Source organism: Octopus sinensis, unplaced genomic scaffold (assembly GCF_006345805.1).
Source record: "Octopus sinensis unplaced genomic scaffold, ASM634580v1 Contig11576, whole genome shotgun sequence".
Lineage (NCBI taxonomy): Eukaryota > Metazoa > Mollusca > Cephalopoda > Octopoda > Octopodidae > Octopus > Octopus sinensis.
In genome coordinates this window covers 52501-65459 of record NW_021832384.1, presented here as the reverse complement: position 1 = coordinate 65459, position 12959 = coordinate 52501, and the positions used below count along the sequence as shown (strand labels likewise).

The following is a 12959-nucleotide window of genomic DNA, read 5'->3' as shown; positions in this document are numbered from 1 at the left end:
TGGGCAAGTGTCTTAAACTATAGTTCTGTGCCTTCCAAACTCTTGTGAACAGATATTTTTGACAGAAGCTAATTAAAAGACTCCACTCTTATGTGTGTGTCATTGTGTTTGTGTGTGTGTCCATCCAACCACTGCCACCACCACTGTTTGGCAACCGATGCTGGTTTGATTACATCCCCACAGCTTGACGGTTTGAAATTAGGGAACCGGTAGGATAAGTAACAGGCTCAAAAAAATCTTTATATATATAAAGCTGAAGTTGTCTATGTTTGGCAGGTTTGGTAGCCTTCAACTAACACTATCTCCTCCGAGACCTGTAGCGCAAGTTGACCAAAATTGAGAGTATGATAGAAGAAGGCTTGCTCTTCATTCCGTAGAAGAAAAAATTCAAATCGGACCATATTAACACCAAAAATTATTTACATCAAAAAGGTGCTTTTTTTCTATGACTGCTGTGTCACCATTTTTCGGTGTACTTCAACCAGAAAAATGTTCACTTAAAGAGAATAACAAGCTACATAATGCAAACTTTTTACTTTTCGAAAATTCCAATTCTAAAGGGTCGAAGCAAAACCTGAGCAACGCCAGGCGATACTATGCTAGTAAGTAGTAAAATTGATCTGTTTGACTAAACCCTTCTAGGTGGTGCTCCAGCATGGCCACGGACCAATGACTGAATCACGCAAAAGATAAGAGATATATATACATGTGTGCGTACAATGCATATGTGTTTGTATCTGCAAATAGGAGAGATTACTAAGAATACGTTTGTATTAGTGTTTATTCTTTGAAAGCTACTGATTTACCGTGTCACTACTTGAAGATTCCTTCTTGCTTTGTACATTCTTCATGCATCAAGAAGATAAAAAAGATGAAACCTTATATACCTATGTGTACATACATATAAATGTATATATACACATACATGCAAACGTGTACGAGCACACACTGTATTAAATTTGTGTGTACGTATGTAAATACACACTATTCTGGAATTCCATGTATGTGCTCTGTGTTTGCACGTATATATAAATGTGTGTGTTTGTGTGTGTGTGTATCATCAGCTTGCCTACAAAATCTAACTTACTGGATGAACAGAAGTCATACTGACATAGATAAATATTTATATAGGAAATTCGCCTTACATATTTAACCCTGTTGTATATGACAGTTGTCTGTTTGAAAGAAGAGCAGTGCTCTTCTACGCATGTCGGAGGTCACTTGCAGCTGCCTCTGTGAGCAAGTCCTTCAGTAAGTTGTACATTTGCAAAATGCTCTCTCTCTCTCTCCTTCCTCTCTGTTTATGATTATTATGTGTGTGTGTGTGTGAAGTTATACTAAATTACAAGCAACGTAAATTTTCGATTAATTGAAATTATTTTCTCTTTGTGGGAAAGTAAACAATGACTTAGCAGCATTTGGTAAGATGAGTAATCTCATGGAATCAACAAGTTAGTATCTTGCATAGAACTTGTTATTCAAATTCATCTTAGCCCTGAGTTGTTTCTCTTAACTTGTTCTTAGTTATATAAATGGATGTATGTATGTATATATATATATATATATATATATATATATATATATATATACACACACATATATCTATACACGTGTGTATATTTATATCTTTTTGTGTGTGTGAGGAGACCCTCCCCCCTTCAGTCATGAATGACCATGGGATTGAACCTAGAAAGTTACCCTCCCAGGCACAAGTCTGGGCAAGGTTGTTTTTTATGGAAGGCCAGCAGTCGCCCTTGCATACCAGCCTTCCCTTTCTACACCACTGATGTTATCCAAGGGAAAGGCAAAGGCCATTACAGCTTGGCACCATTGATGTCGCAAATCATTTCTACAGCTGAGTTAACTGGAGCAACGTGAAATAAAGTATCTTGCTCAAGAGTACAACACGCAGCCTGGTCCAGGAATCAAATTCACAACCCCACGATTGTAAGCTTGACGCTCTAACCACTGAGTCATGCACCTTCATGTGTGTGTGTATGCATATAATAAATATATCATCATTTAACATCCATGCTCGCATAGGCTAGACCAGTGATTTTCAACTGAGACCCACCCTGGCAAACAGTAATATTCTAAGGGTCTATGAAAAGTATATATTTACTAGAAACAGCTAAGTTTCTTTCTCTCACATTTTACATGGTTCAACCTACACAAGTGAATGTATGAATACCAAAATAGGAATTTTAAAAGAAGTATCTATAAAATTTCTGTTAAACATTGAATTACTATGAAGGTAGGGCACCAGAATAAAGCAGTAAACAAAAGGTCCATAGATAATTTAATGTCCCAAGAGCTTTATTTGAGCTTGAATTTTACAACCACATGCTCTTCCTGCAACCAACCCTTATCTGTTTTATAAGTGAAGGATGGGATATCCTTTATTCTAGGAGTGTATAAAGTGCAGAATTATCAGTTATAATGTCAACAAGGAATGTCAGTGTTTGTACTGTTATGGTCAAGTACTGATGGCATAGACTATACAAATGTGGCTAAACCTTCACGTGAATATGTGAGTGCACACATACATAGGCATGCAAAGGGTTTCTTGAAGTTACCTATTTCTTTACTACCCACAAGGGGCTAAACACAGAGAGGACAAACAAGGACAGACAAATGGATTAAGTCGATTATATCGACCCCAGTGCGTAACTGGTACTTAATTTATCGTCCCCGAGAGGATGAAAGGCAAAGTTGACCTCGGCGGAATTTGAACTCAGAACATAACAGCAGACAAAATACCACTAAGCATTTCATCCGGCGTGCTAACGTTTCTGCATCCACCAAATTCCTTCACATGACATTATAAGTAGCAGACACCAAAGGTCCACACAGTTAGACTTAATCCAAAACCACATACCAGTGCCGATACATAACATTACATTACACTACCAAATTGAACAATATTGGTTGAAAGTGTCGAAACTGTGATGATATTTCACTGACACCTGACGAAGAGTTGAGCTTATCTGCATCTGTGTGTGTATTTTTGGTTTCCCTATGAATTCCATTTTTGTTCCCCCACCATTATCATCATCATCATTTAGCATCTGTTGTCCATGATAGCATGTGTTGGATAGTTTGACCAGGGCTGGTAAGCTGAGGGGCTGCTCCAGGCTCCAGTTTGATTTGGCATGGTTTCTATGGCTAGATGCCCTTCCTAATGCCAACCACTCCAAGAGTGTAATGGGTACTTTTACATGCCAGTTGCATGATACCATTTATCTGCCACGACTACAATTTCACTTGGCTTGATGGATCTTCTTTGTGTGTGTGTGTGTGTATTTTAATAAGAAAATGGAGACGCACAATAGTTGGTTCATCAACTTTAGGACATTAAAATGTTAACTTATTTATTTATTAAAATGATAATTATAATAACATACACATACCATATTATTCTATGCTTATAAAATAAGAATACAAGTAATTATTAAAAAACATGAATATAAATTAGTAAAATAACTTACAGCTGTTTCAGCCCATAGATAAAAGCATCTCATTCTGCCTATATTAGTCAAGTGTATTGAGGTAAAAGGCAGTTGAAAATGAGTTACTTATATATATCTCTAGGCCACGTCAGAGATTATAAAGTACAATCATATAATGTGTGTGTGTGTGTGTGTACATACACATACATGCATATGTTTGCATCAGAGATAGAGGTAGATAAAGATATGTGGACATTAAAACGAGTTGTTGATAAAGATGCTGTGTACGTATGTGTAGATTGCTGGGTATATACAAGGTTGAGTGGATAGACAAATTCGTTAGACATACATACACACATTCAAGTATATAAGACTACGTAAACATAGAATATATATTTATGATTAAATAACTATATTGGTTAGATAGATAGGCAAACTGACCTATAAGTAGGAACATGGATGTGTGTGTATACATTTATACACATACTCCTGGTGTAGGAGTGGCTGTGTGGCACCTTGGGCAAGTGTCTTTTATTATAGCCTTGGGCCGACCAAAGCCTTGTGAGTGGATTTGGTAGACGGAAACTGAAAGAAGCCCATCGTATATATGTATATATATATATATGTGTGTGTGTGTATGTTTGTGTGTCTGTGTTTGCCCCCCCCCCCCAACATCGCTTGACATCCAATAGTGGTGTGTTTACGTCCCCGTAACCTAGCGGTTCGGCATAACAGACCGATAGAATAAGTACTAGGCTTACAACGAATGAGTCCTGGGATCGATTTGCTTGATCGACTGAAGGCGGTGCTCCAGCATGGCCACAGTCAAATGACTGAAACAAGTAAAATAGTAAAAGAGTATACGCACACACACACACACACACACACACACGGTGAGATTATAAAAACTGTATAGATATAAATTGATACGTCTGTGCGTGACACTCTCTCTCCCTCTTTTCATATGTACCTGCCTGTGCATGTACGTACATGGTGATCTGTTACAAGAAGATATGTACAATTCCCTCGTAGTTAAGAGATGTACACAAATGTCTAGAAAGACGTATAGATATGTATATAATTGGCAGGTACGTTACATGGCTGTATAGATAGATACGTAGACATATATTCGGTTGATATATATACCTTGATATGTAGGTGTGATTGCTAGATTGATGGAAAGATAAAAACAAATATTTAAAATATTTATTTATATATAAAACAAGAAGCAAAAGACCGGATGATTTAGCTATGATCGTTTGTTAGATATCCTTACATTGTGTTTAATTCTCTTTTACTTGTTTCAGTCATTTGACTGCGGCCATGCTGGAGCAACGCCTTTAGTCGATCAAATCGACCCCGGGACTTATTCTTTGTAAGCCCAGTACTTATTCTATCGGTCTCTTTTGCCGAACCGCTAAGTGACGGGGACGTAAACACACCAGCATCGGTTGTCAAGCAATGCTAGGGGGACAAACACACACACACACCCACATATATATATATATATATACATATATACGACAGGCTTCTTTCAGTTTCCGTCTACCAAATCCACTCACAAGGCATTGGTCGGCCCGGGGCTATAGCAGAAGACACTTGCCCAAGATGCCACGCAGTGTGACTGAACCCGCAACCATGTGGTTGGTTAGCAAGCTACTTACCACACAGCCACTCCATGTTAATGCTTCTTAAATTTGCTTGTTTTGTTGTTTAGTCGCATACCAACCCTCATCAGGCAAACTCTCGCTGAAAGCGGTTCTTGCCATGACCATCTCACCTTCATTTCAAGTATAGAATAGTACTTTATACAATACTAGTCAATGTGTCTTCTTTAAAGCATTCAGGTACTGTCTGGGGGAAGCTTGGCTGCTGTTTCTAGCAGAGTGTTCAGCACCATGTCAGCCCCGACTGAGCAGTCCTAAGTTTAAAGACGTTCCATCTGTGACCATCCTGGTGTAATTTCAAGTGTAGTGTATTTTCAGTTGTGACCCCACCATATATAGTAATAGTATTTTGCAAATTAAATACAGGTGCAGGAGTGGCTGTGTGGTAAGTAGCTTGCTTACCAACCACATGGTTCCCGGTTCAGTCCCACTGCGTGGCATCTTGGGCAAGTGTCTTCTTCTATAGCCTCGGGCCGATCAAAGCCTTGTGAGTGGATTTGGTAGACTGAAACTGAAAGAAGCCCCTCGTGTGTGTTTATGTGTCTGTGATTATCCCCCCAACATCGCTTGACAACCGATGCTGGTGTGTTTTTGTCCCCGTCAATTAGCGGTTCGGCAAAAGAGACCGATAGAATAAGTACTAGGCTTACAAAGAATAAGTCCCGGGGTCGTCTAAAAGCGGTGCTCCAGCATGGCCGCAGTCAAATGACTGAAACAAATAAAAGAGTAATAACTTTGGGCATTTAATATAGAAATTTTTAATTTTCAAACCTATGTTCCAAACTCTCTAATTTCCCTTTTTAAGATGCTTTGGTGTCTTTTGAGGGAAATTCGGTAGCTATTTCAAGCCAGCTGTTATTGAAAGTCGTCTCTGAGCAGGCATAGTGTTAAAGGCGTTCTGGTTGTGACATCTCATATTGTTCAAGACTGTATCTTTTGTAATCGCGTCTTTGTGTGTAGGACTACATTACCCAGTGTGTTTAGTACTTACTCAAGCCATTGAATCAAGCTTCGTGATACATGTCCCGATTCTCTTCACTGTATTCTAAGTTCAAATCTCACCGGGGTACCAATTTTTCGTCTTTCGTCCTTTCAGGGGCCAAAAAAACAAAGGATAAGTATCAGCCCCACTGTTTGGTACCTTCGACTATAGCCTCGAGTCGACCAAAAAAGCCTTGTAAGTAGATTTGGTAGACGGTAAGTGAAAGAAGCTCGACGTATACGCGTGTGTGCGCGCGTCTGTGTTTTCACACACACACTACTTGACAACCGGTGTTGGTGTGTTTACGTCCCTATAACATAGCGGTTCGGTGAAAGAAACCGATGGGATAAGTACCAGACTTTAATAAAAAATATAACTGGTGGGGTCGATCCATTCGACAAAAAATTCTCTAAGGAGGTGCCCCAGCTTGGCCGCAAACTAATGACTGAGACCAGTAAAAGATAACAGATCAGTCCACCGCAATGGGTGGTCGGAAATATACTTGATATATTGCGGTTCTTTTCATCCTAAGTTCAAATCCTACCATGGTCCAGCTTTGACGGTTGACTTCATCCGTCGCTCGGTTTAACAGCACCACCTGGCGCTATTGTCTTTCAGCTGTTTCGGTCATTGGACTGCGGCCAAGCTGTGACACCGCTTTAAAGAGTTTCGTCGGACATAAATCGACCCCAGTACCTGTTTTTAAGCCCGTTATTTGTTCCGGTGGGCTCTTTTGCCGGCATAAACAAACCAACACCGGTTCTCAAGCAGTGGTATGGGACACGCACGCACACACACACACTGCAGGATTCTTTCAATTTCCGTCTTCTAAATCCACCCATAAGGCTTTGGTCGACCCGGGACTGTGGTTGAAAACTCTAGGTACTACGCAATGGGACTGAACCCGAAACCATGTAGTTGGGAAGCAAGCGTCTTACCATAGTTTATAAATTATACCTCTGTCCCATCAATTTTAGATACCTTTTAAGGGTCACAGGCACTGTCATTCCTCCTGACTCAAACATAAAAAAAAAAGAAAATTACTTTTCCTCAATACACCATTCGATGAAGATTCGACTGCTGTTTCTAGCACGTCAAGCAACCGGGTTAAGAGCCGGTCTTTGTTTTGTGTGTGGGCGGCGATAAAACTATTTGTCTGTGCTTGTTCGTTCAGTCCTACTCTTCCTACTACCCATATATGTGTGTGTGTGTGTCATTCCCCCTCTCTCATAGGTTTTTGCTGCTGCGCACGCAACTGCTGATGTTTCATTCAAGCTTGTTTGATTTCTATCCCACTCATTCAGGTTTTCGTCTCCGTACGGCCTGTGTGCTTGTTTAGCTAGATATTCATTCATATATTGTGTGACTCTCTCTCGTTCAATTGGCAACGACGTAGTAAGCCGAATGCAGATGTGTAAAAATACAGCCGTTGCTTTCTTCCGTGTGAAAAAGCCAGGCAAGTTTTCGCTTCACTTTCCTTACTTATTTTTTATTGTCCCATTGCCTCGTATGAATATTCTGTTTTATATATATATATATTTATACTTGATTTAAAAGCAGCAGAAATATAAGAAAAGCTGTTACTCGGAGTTTCACGTCGGATAGTATATATGTATATATATATATAATGTGTGTGTGTAATATGTTTAATCTATAATCGTTAGTACGACAAGATATATGTTGATGAAATGTAAAGACAAAATTTATTTGTATTTGTATGTTTGTTTTATTTGTTAATCTTCTTGCGTTCACTGTCGACCCTAACCAAGCAGACCTACGATAAAAGATATTCCAGTTATGACCATCTCTTAGACTCCCCACCCCCTAAATCCTCAGATTTCGTATATCTTAAGCCTACATTATCCGCTTTGTATTTCATTCTTTATACACGTATGTGTGTGTGTGTATATATATATATATATATATATGTGTGTGTGTGTATGTGTCTATACACACACACACATTCTATAATTATAAACAATTATAATCAGGGGTCAACTAATTGCTTCACCACGCACCGAATTTAGAAATAGGAGTTAAAATGCCTATTCTGCTATCATAGAGATCTCCCAGACAGTAACAGCAAATAACTGACCCTTGATTATAATTATGTTTATAATTATAGAATATTTGTATAATTTTACCTAAAAAGGTTATTTTAACGTACCGAACTACTTGGTAAAATTATTAATTGATTAATTTTACCCTTTTTATTATTATTATTATTGAGTCCGATGAAGTCCTTAAAGAATTAATTTGTAATTCTACCCTAAGTAATGAGAAATCAGGTACAGTTTAATGCAAAATTGTTTATTATAACATAAACACACACACACACACACACACACATACATATATATATATATATATATATATATATATATATACGCGCACACACACACACACAACATTTGAGAGACTGGGAGGGAGCAGTTTTGGAATAGCTTATCCCTGAAGCCCAAATACCGGTTGGTGAAGGAAAATGATACGGAAATAGCAGATGAAGGGGTATATAGAATGGGGTATAGAAAATTTTTTAATGTTTGGAATATCTTTTGATTAAACTGTGTGTGTAAATGTTGTAGGGGGTGATTTGACTGTGTTTCGGCTGCTGTTTTTAGCATGTTTTCGTGACAACGTAAAGTGAATGTGGTGGTTGGCTCCTTCGCTTTTATTTCAAAGGGATTCGTATTATGATTTTATGATTGCTTATCCTCAATAGAAAAGTGGGTTACCGTTTAACCAAAAGTGTCTTCAATACTAAAATTGTATGGAAATGCACTAAAACACTCGCATAGCTTCATATCTCCGATTTAATTGGACAAATATTTTCGCTTCCTGTAGTGTTCCGGAGTAGCGACCATTAAGTCAGTGGATTAGCAGATAAGTAAAGGGCGTCGAACAAAAGCGCCTTGCTGTTCTGAATTCACTCTGAACTTATTGGATCATTAAAACGAATTAACTACCGACCTAAGGTCGATTTAATTACTTATTCTGAAGCCTGTTGTTGCCAGTGTTAAAAATCAATAATAGCTATTTTAATTTTTGAACACGCACTGCGTACCTCAAACGATAATTAAAATTTATTTAATCCAGTAAAAGACAGACAGCCTAAGACGATCCAAATATGTCGATGGATCTAGGGCTTTTGAATTTGTTGCTGTAAATCTTTACCACCTTACCGGATTTGTGGGGGGGGGGGATTTTTTTTTTCGTTACATGAATTACGGTCAGCTCCTAATATGCGAGAAAACTTTTTTTTTTTTTTTTTTGTCCGGAAAACTGGGAGTGGGGTGGAACCCTCTGGAATTTCACCCCCTCCCCCCAATTTCATAGGGAAAATTTTTTGGCAAGTTTTTACACGAGGATCAACACTTGTTGGCAAGGGGACTTTTGTTGCCCTGAACAAAGCATGAAGGACTAAAAGGAAAATGTTTTTCAGTAGTAAATGTTTAAAAGAAAAATGTGTGTATATATATACATATACACACATACACACACAACTTAGCGGTTCGGCAAAGAGACCAGTAGAATAAGTATTACAAAGAATAAGTCCCTAAGGTCAAATTGTTCAACTAAAGGCAGTGCGCCAACATGACCGCAGTTAAATGACTGAAACAAGTAAAAGAATATATACATTTGACGGGCTTCTTTCAGTTTCCATCTACTAAATCCTGTCACAAGGCTTTGGTCAGCCCGATGCTATAGTAGAAGACACACAGTGGGACGTGTCTAATTTCTGTATATATTTTGCTAGGAAGTGGATGAAAAACAAAGCCAAACACAACTTAATTTGGACTCAATGTAACGTAACCCAATACCGTATCTAAATTATATACCTTGAGTAGTAGTAGTAGTAATAGTTGTTGTTGTTGTTGTAATATCTAATATACACCCAGGGGCCAGAAATTACCCCAGTACTTAACTACTAATGTTACTTTAATCAGCTGTGGAGGAATGAAAATCTCACGCACACACATCAATACCACAGTTAGTAAGAGAAGGGTGTCGTCAATTAAATGAAACGAAAACTTCATCCATACTGCAAATTTTAAAATTTCTACAAGTGCAGCCTATCAGAAAAGATCCACAACCATTTTAAAACACTTCATGAGCCCCACAGATCGATGTTTTGAAAAAGTTGTTAGAAATATATTTAACAAGATCTGTTTCAAAATTTGGGTGTTCAAACAAGATTATAGCTGATTTAATTGATCCCAATATTTGACCAGTCAGATAAGCACAAGGGTAAAGAAATTTGGGGTAAAGAGTTGGTCAATTATATTGATTTCACATTTGACAGCGAGCTGGCAGAAACGGTAGCACGCCGGGCGAAATGCGTAGCCGTATTTCGTCTGCCGTTATGTTCTGAGTTCAAATTCCGCCGAGGTTGACTTTGCCTTTCATCCTTTCGGGGTCGACAAATTAAGTACCAGTTACGCACTGGGGCCGATGGAATCGACTTAATCCCTTTGTCTGTCCTTGTTTGTCCCCTCTGTGTTTAGGCCCCTGTGGGTAGTAAAGAAATATATATTGATTTCAACATTTGACGGAGGCTTTGTTTTGTTGACCCCAGAAAGATGAGAAGCAAGTTTAACCAAGGTGGGTTTTGCAATCGGAGGGTAGAGAGCTGTCAGTAAATGCAACTCTCCATTTTATCCCGATGGTCTAACGATTCTGTCAACCCATCACTGGAAAATGATTGCTAATCGTACTTTTCAAATTTCAGCACAAGGCCAGCAGTTTTGAGATGAGAGGTTAGTTGTTAGCATTGACTTAAGTACACGACAGGTACTTTGATTTGATCTTTCTCCAAAAGGATGAAAGGTCTAGTTTGAACACATCGGACCATCTTTGTCTTTCATTTTGCCAACTACAAGGGTGTAAGACCTGGGGAAAGGTGCTGTGATGAAGTATCAAAACAGCTAAGGAGAGGCTTTACAGGAGTAAAATGGTGTTGGGATGGAATAATAGTTGAGAATAATAATAAAGAAATATCAACAAATAAACACTAATAAGGAAGAGTTTCAAAAATCAAGGCAGAGTGGAGGCAACCGCTTAAATCAGTTCAAAGTATTTTCTCATAAAACCCCAGGTCTCATGCCTCATTGAGTGTACAGAGGCTATGTATTGACAGATTTAAGAGAGAGAGCGTCTTTTTTGAAGTTCTGTGTTCAAACTCTGTTTACCTTTCCGGAAGTGGGACAATAGAATATTGACCACTTGATGGTTTATTGACTTCAGGCCAGCATGGATCTAACAGACTAATAATCAAAGACATTCCAATTATGGCCAATCCATCTTGTTTGATCATCAATATGTTCATTGTGTTGACCTGAGGTCAGAGACATGCCATCCCTGATTACCTCGTCTTTCTGTATTTTCCAGAACTTCATTCCAGTTATGATTTGGCTGATATTTCTAGCATGTCGAACAACTTGTTATATGCTTAGCGGCTTTTCGTCCCTCTTAACATTCAGAGTTCAAATTCTGCCAAGGTCAACTTTGCCTTTCATCTTTTCGGAATCGGTAAAATAAAATACTAGTTAAGTACTAGGGCCAATGCAATCAATTATTCCCCACCACCACATTTTCTTCCCCAAAACTTCATTCCTTGCCCCTATACTAAAAGGGATTATTATTATTATCATTAACATTTACCTCAGGTCAGTCCTAGTCTGGTAAACCCATCTTTCAGCTTAGATGACCCTATGTCACGGAAGAGGAAAACGCTATTGAAACTGGGAGCGGTGTAAAACACATAAAATTGAAATTTGAATTTTTTTTTTAATTGATTTCCGTTTGGTTAAATGGAGAAAAACTGCTCTTTGTCTTTTATGAAAATTGCATCCTTTTGCCCTCGTGGACGGTAGGAAGTGATTTGAAGGAGGTTGGGTCGTTACCTTGAGGTTAAGTAGATTCAAGTAGGTAATTCTCAGCACAATTCACAAGAATCAAAGTGGGTTTTTCCATCTTCTTTCCTGATCTGAGTATGACTAATCATTTGGATTTATACCTTATTTCCATACGCGTGCATATATAATATATGTATGTATGTTTGAGTGTGTATGTATCTATATACATGTGTGTGTATATATATATATATACGTGTGTGTGTGTGTGTGCATATATATACATGTGTGTTTATATATATATATATGTACATACATACATATGTATGTATATATGTGTGTGTATGTATATATGTGTATTTGTGTGTGTATATATATATATATATATGCGTATATATGTATGTGTATATATATGCGTATGTATGTATATATGTGTAAGCATATATGTGTATGCATATATGTGTATGCATATATGTGTATGCATATATGTGTATGCATATATGTGTATGCGTATATATGTATGCATATATGTGTATGCATATATATGTATGTATATATGTGTATGCGTATATGTGTATGCGTATATGTGTATGCGTATATATGTATGTATATATATGTGCATATATATGTGTATATATGTATGTATATATATGTGTATATATACATGTGTACACAAGCATACTTCTCCCTAGGTCATTTACTGGTTCCAGGAGACACAACGTGTGTTAAAAAACGCCATAAGTCAAATTATCTCATCTCTAGCCTAAACCAATAATAACAATACCCTGTTCTGTACTTCATTTATGAATGCATTTTCAATAATGCATGGTTTGATATGTGCTAAAATCTTGGCCATATTATATGCAATCCTCGATACAGTTGTCTGACTCAGCCCAAAAGATTGTGCAATTGCTACCACTTTTTCACCTTTTTTCATGGCGTTTTATCATAGACAGTTTATCTTCTTCCAGCATTATAGCATGACGCTTAACTCTTTCGCTGTGAATTT

At 37.9% G+C, this 12959-nt stretch overlaps 1 protein-coding gene across 2 annotated transcripts in view; it reads left to right on the top strand.

Moving 5' to 3' along the window:
- Nucleotides 1–12959, top strand: part of LOC115229012 (suppressor of cytokine signaling 4-like) — a 74083-nt gene that overhangs the window by 34166 nt on the left and 26958 nt on the right. The window contains exon 1 of one of the 2 annotated variants that reach the window (XM_029799441.2): nucleotides 7398–7554. The exons of the other annotated variant lie outside the window; for it this stretch is intronic. Within the exon in view, the coding sequence (XP_029655301.1) occupies nucleotides 7503–7554 (52 nt within the window). The 5' untranslated portion in view covers nucleotides 7398–7502. Of the gene's footprint in view, nucleotides 1–7397; nucleotides 7555–12959 lie in introns of those variants that run through there. 2 annotated transcript variants of the gene reach the window in all.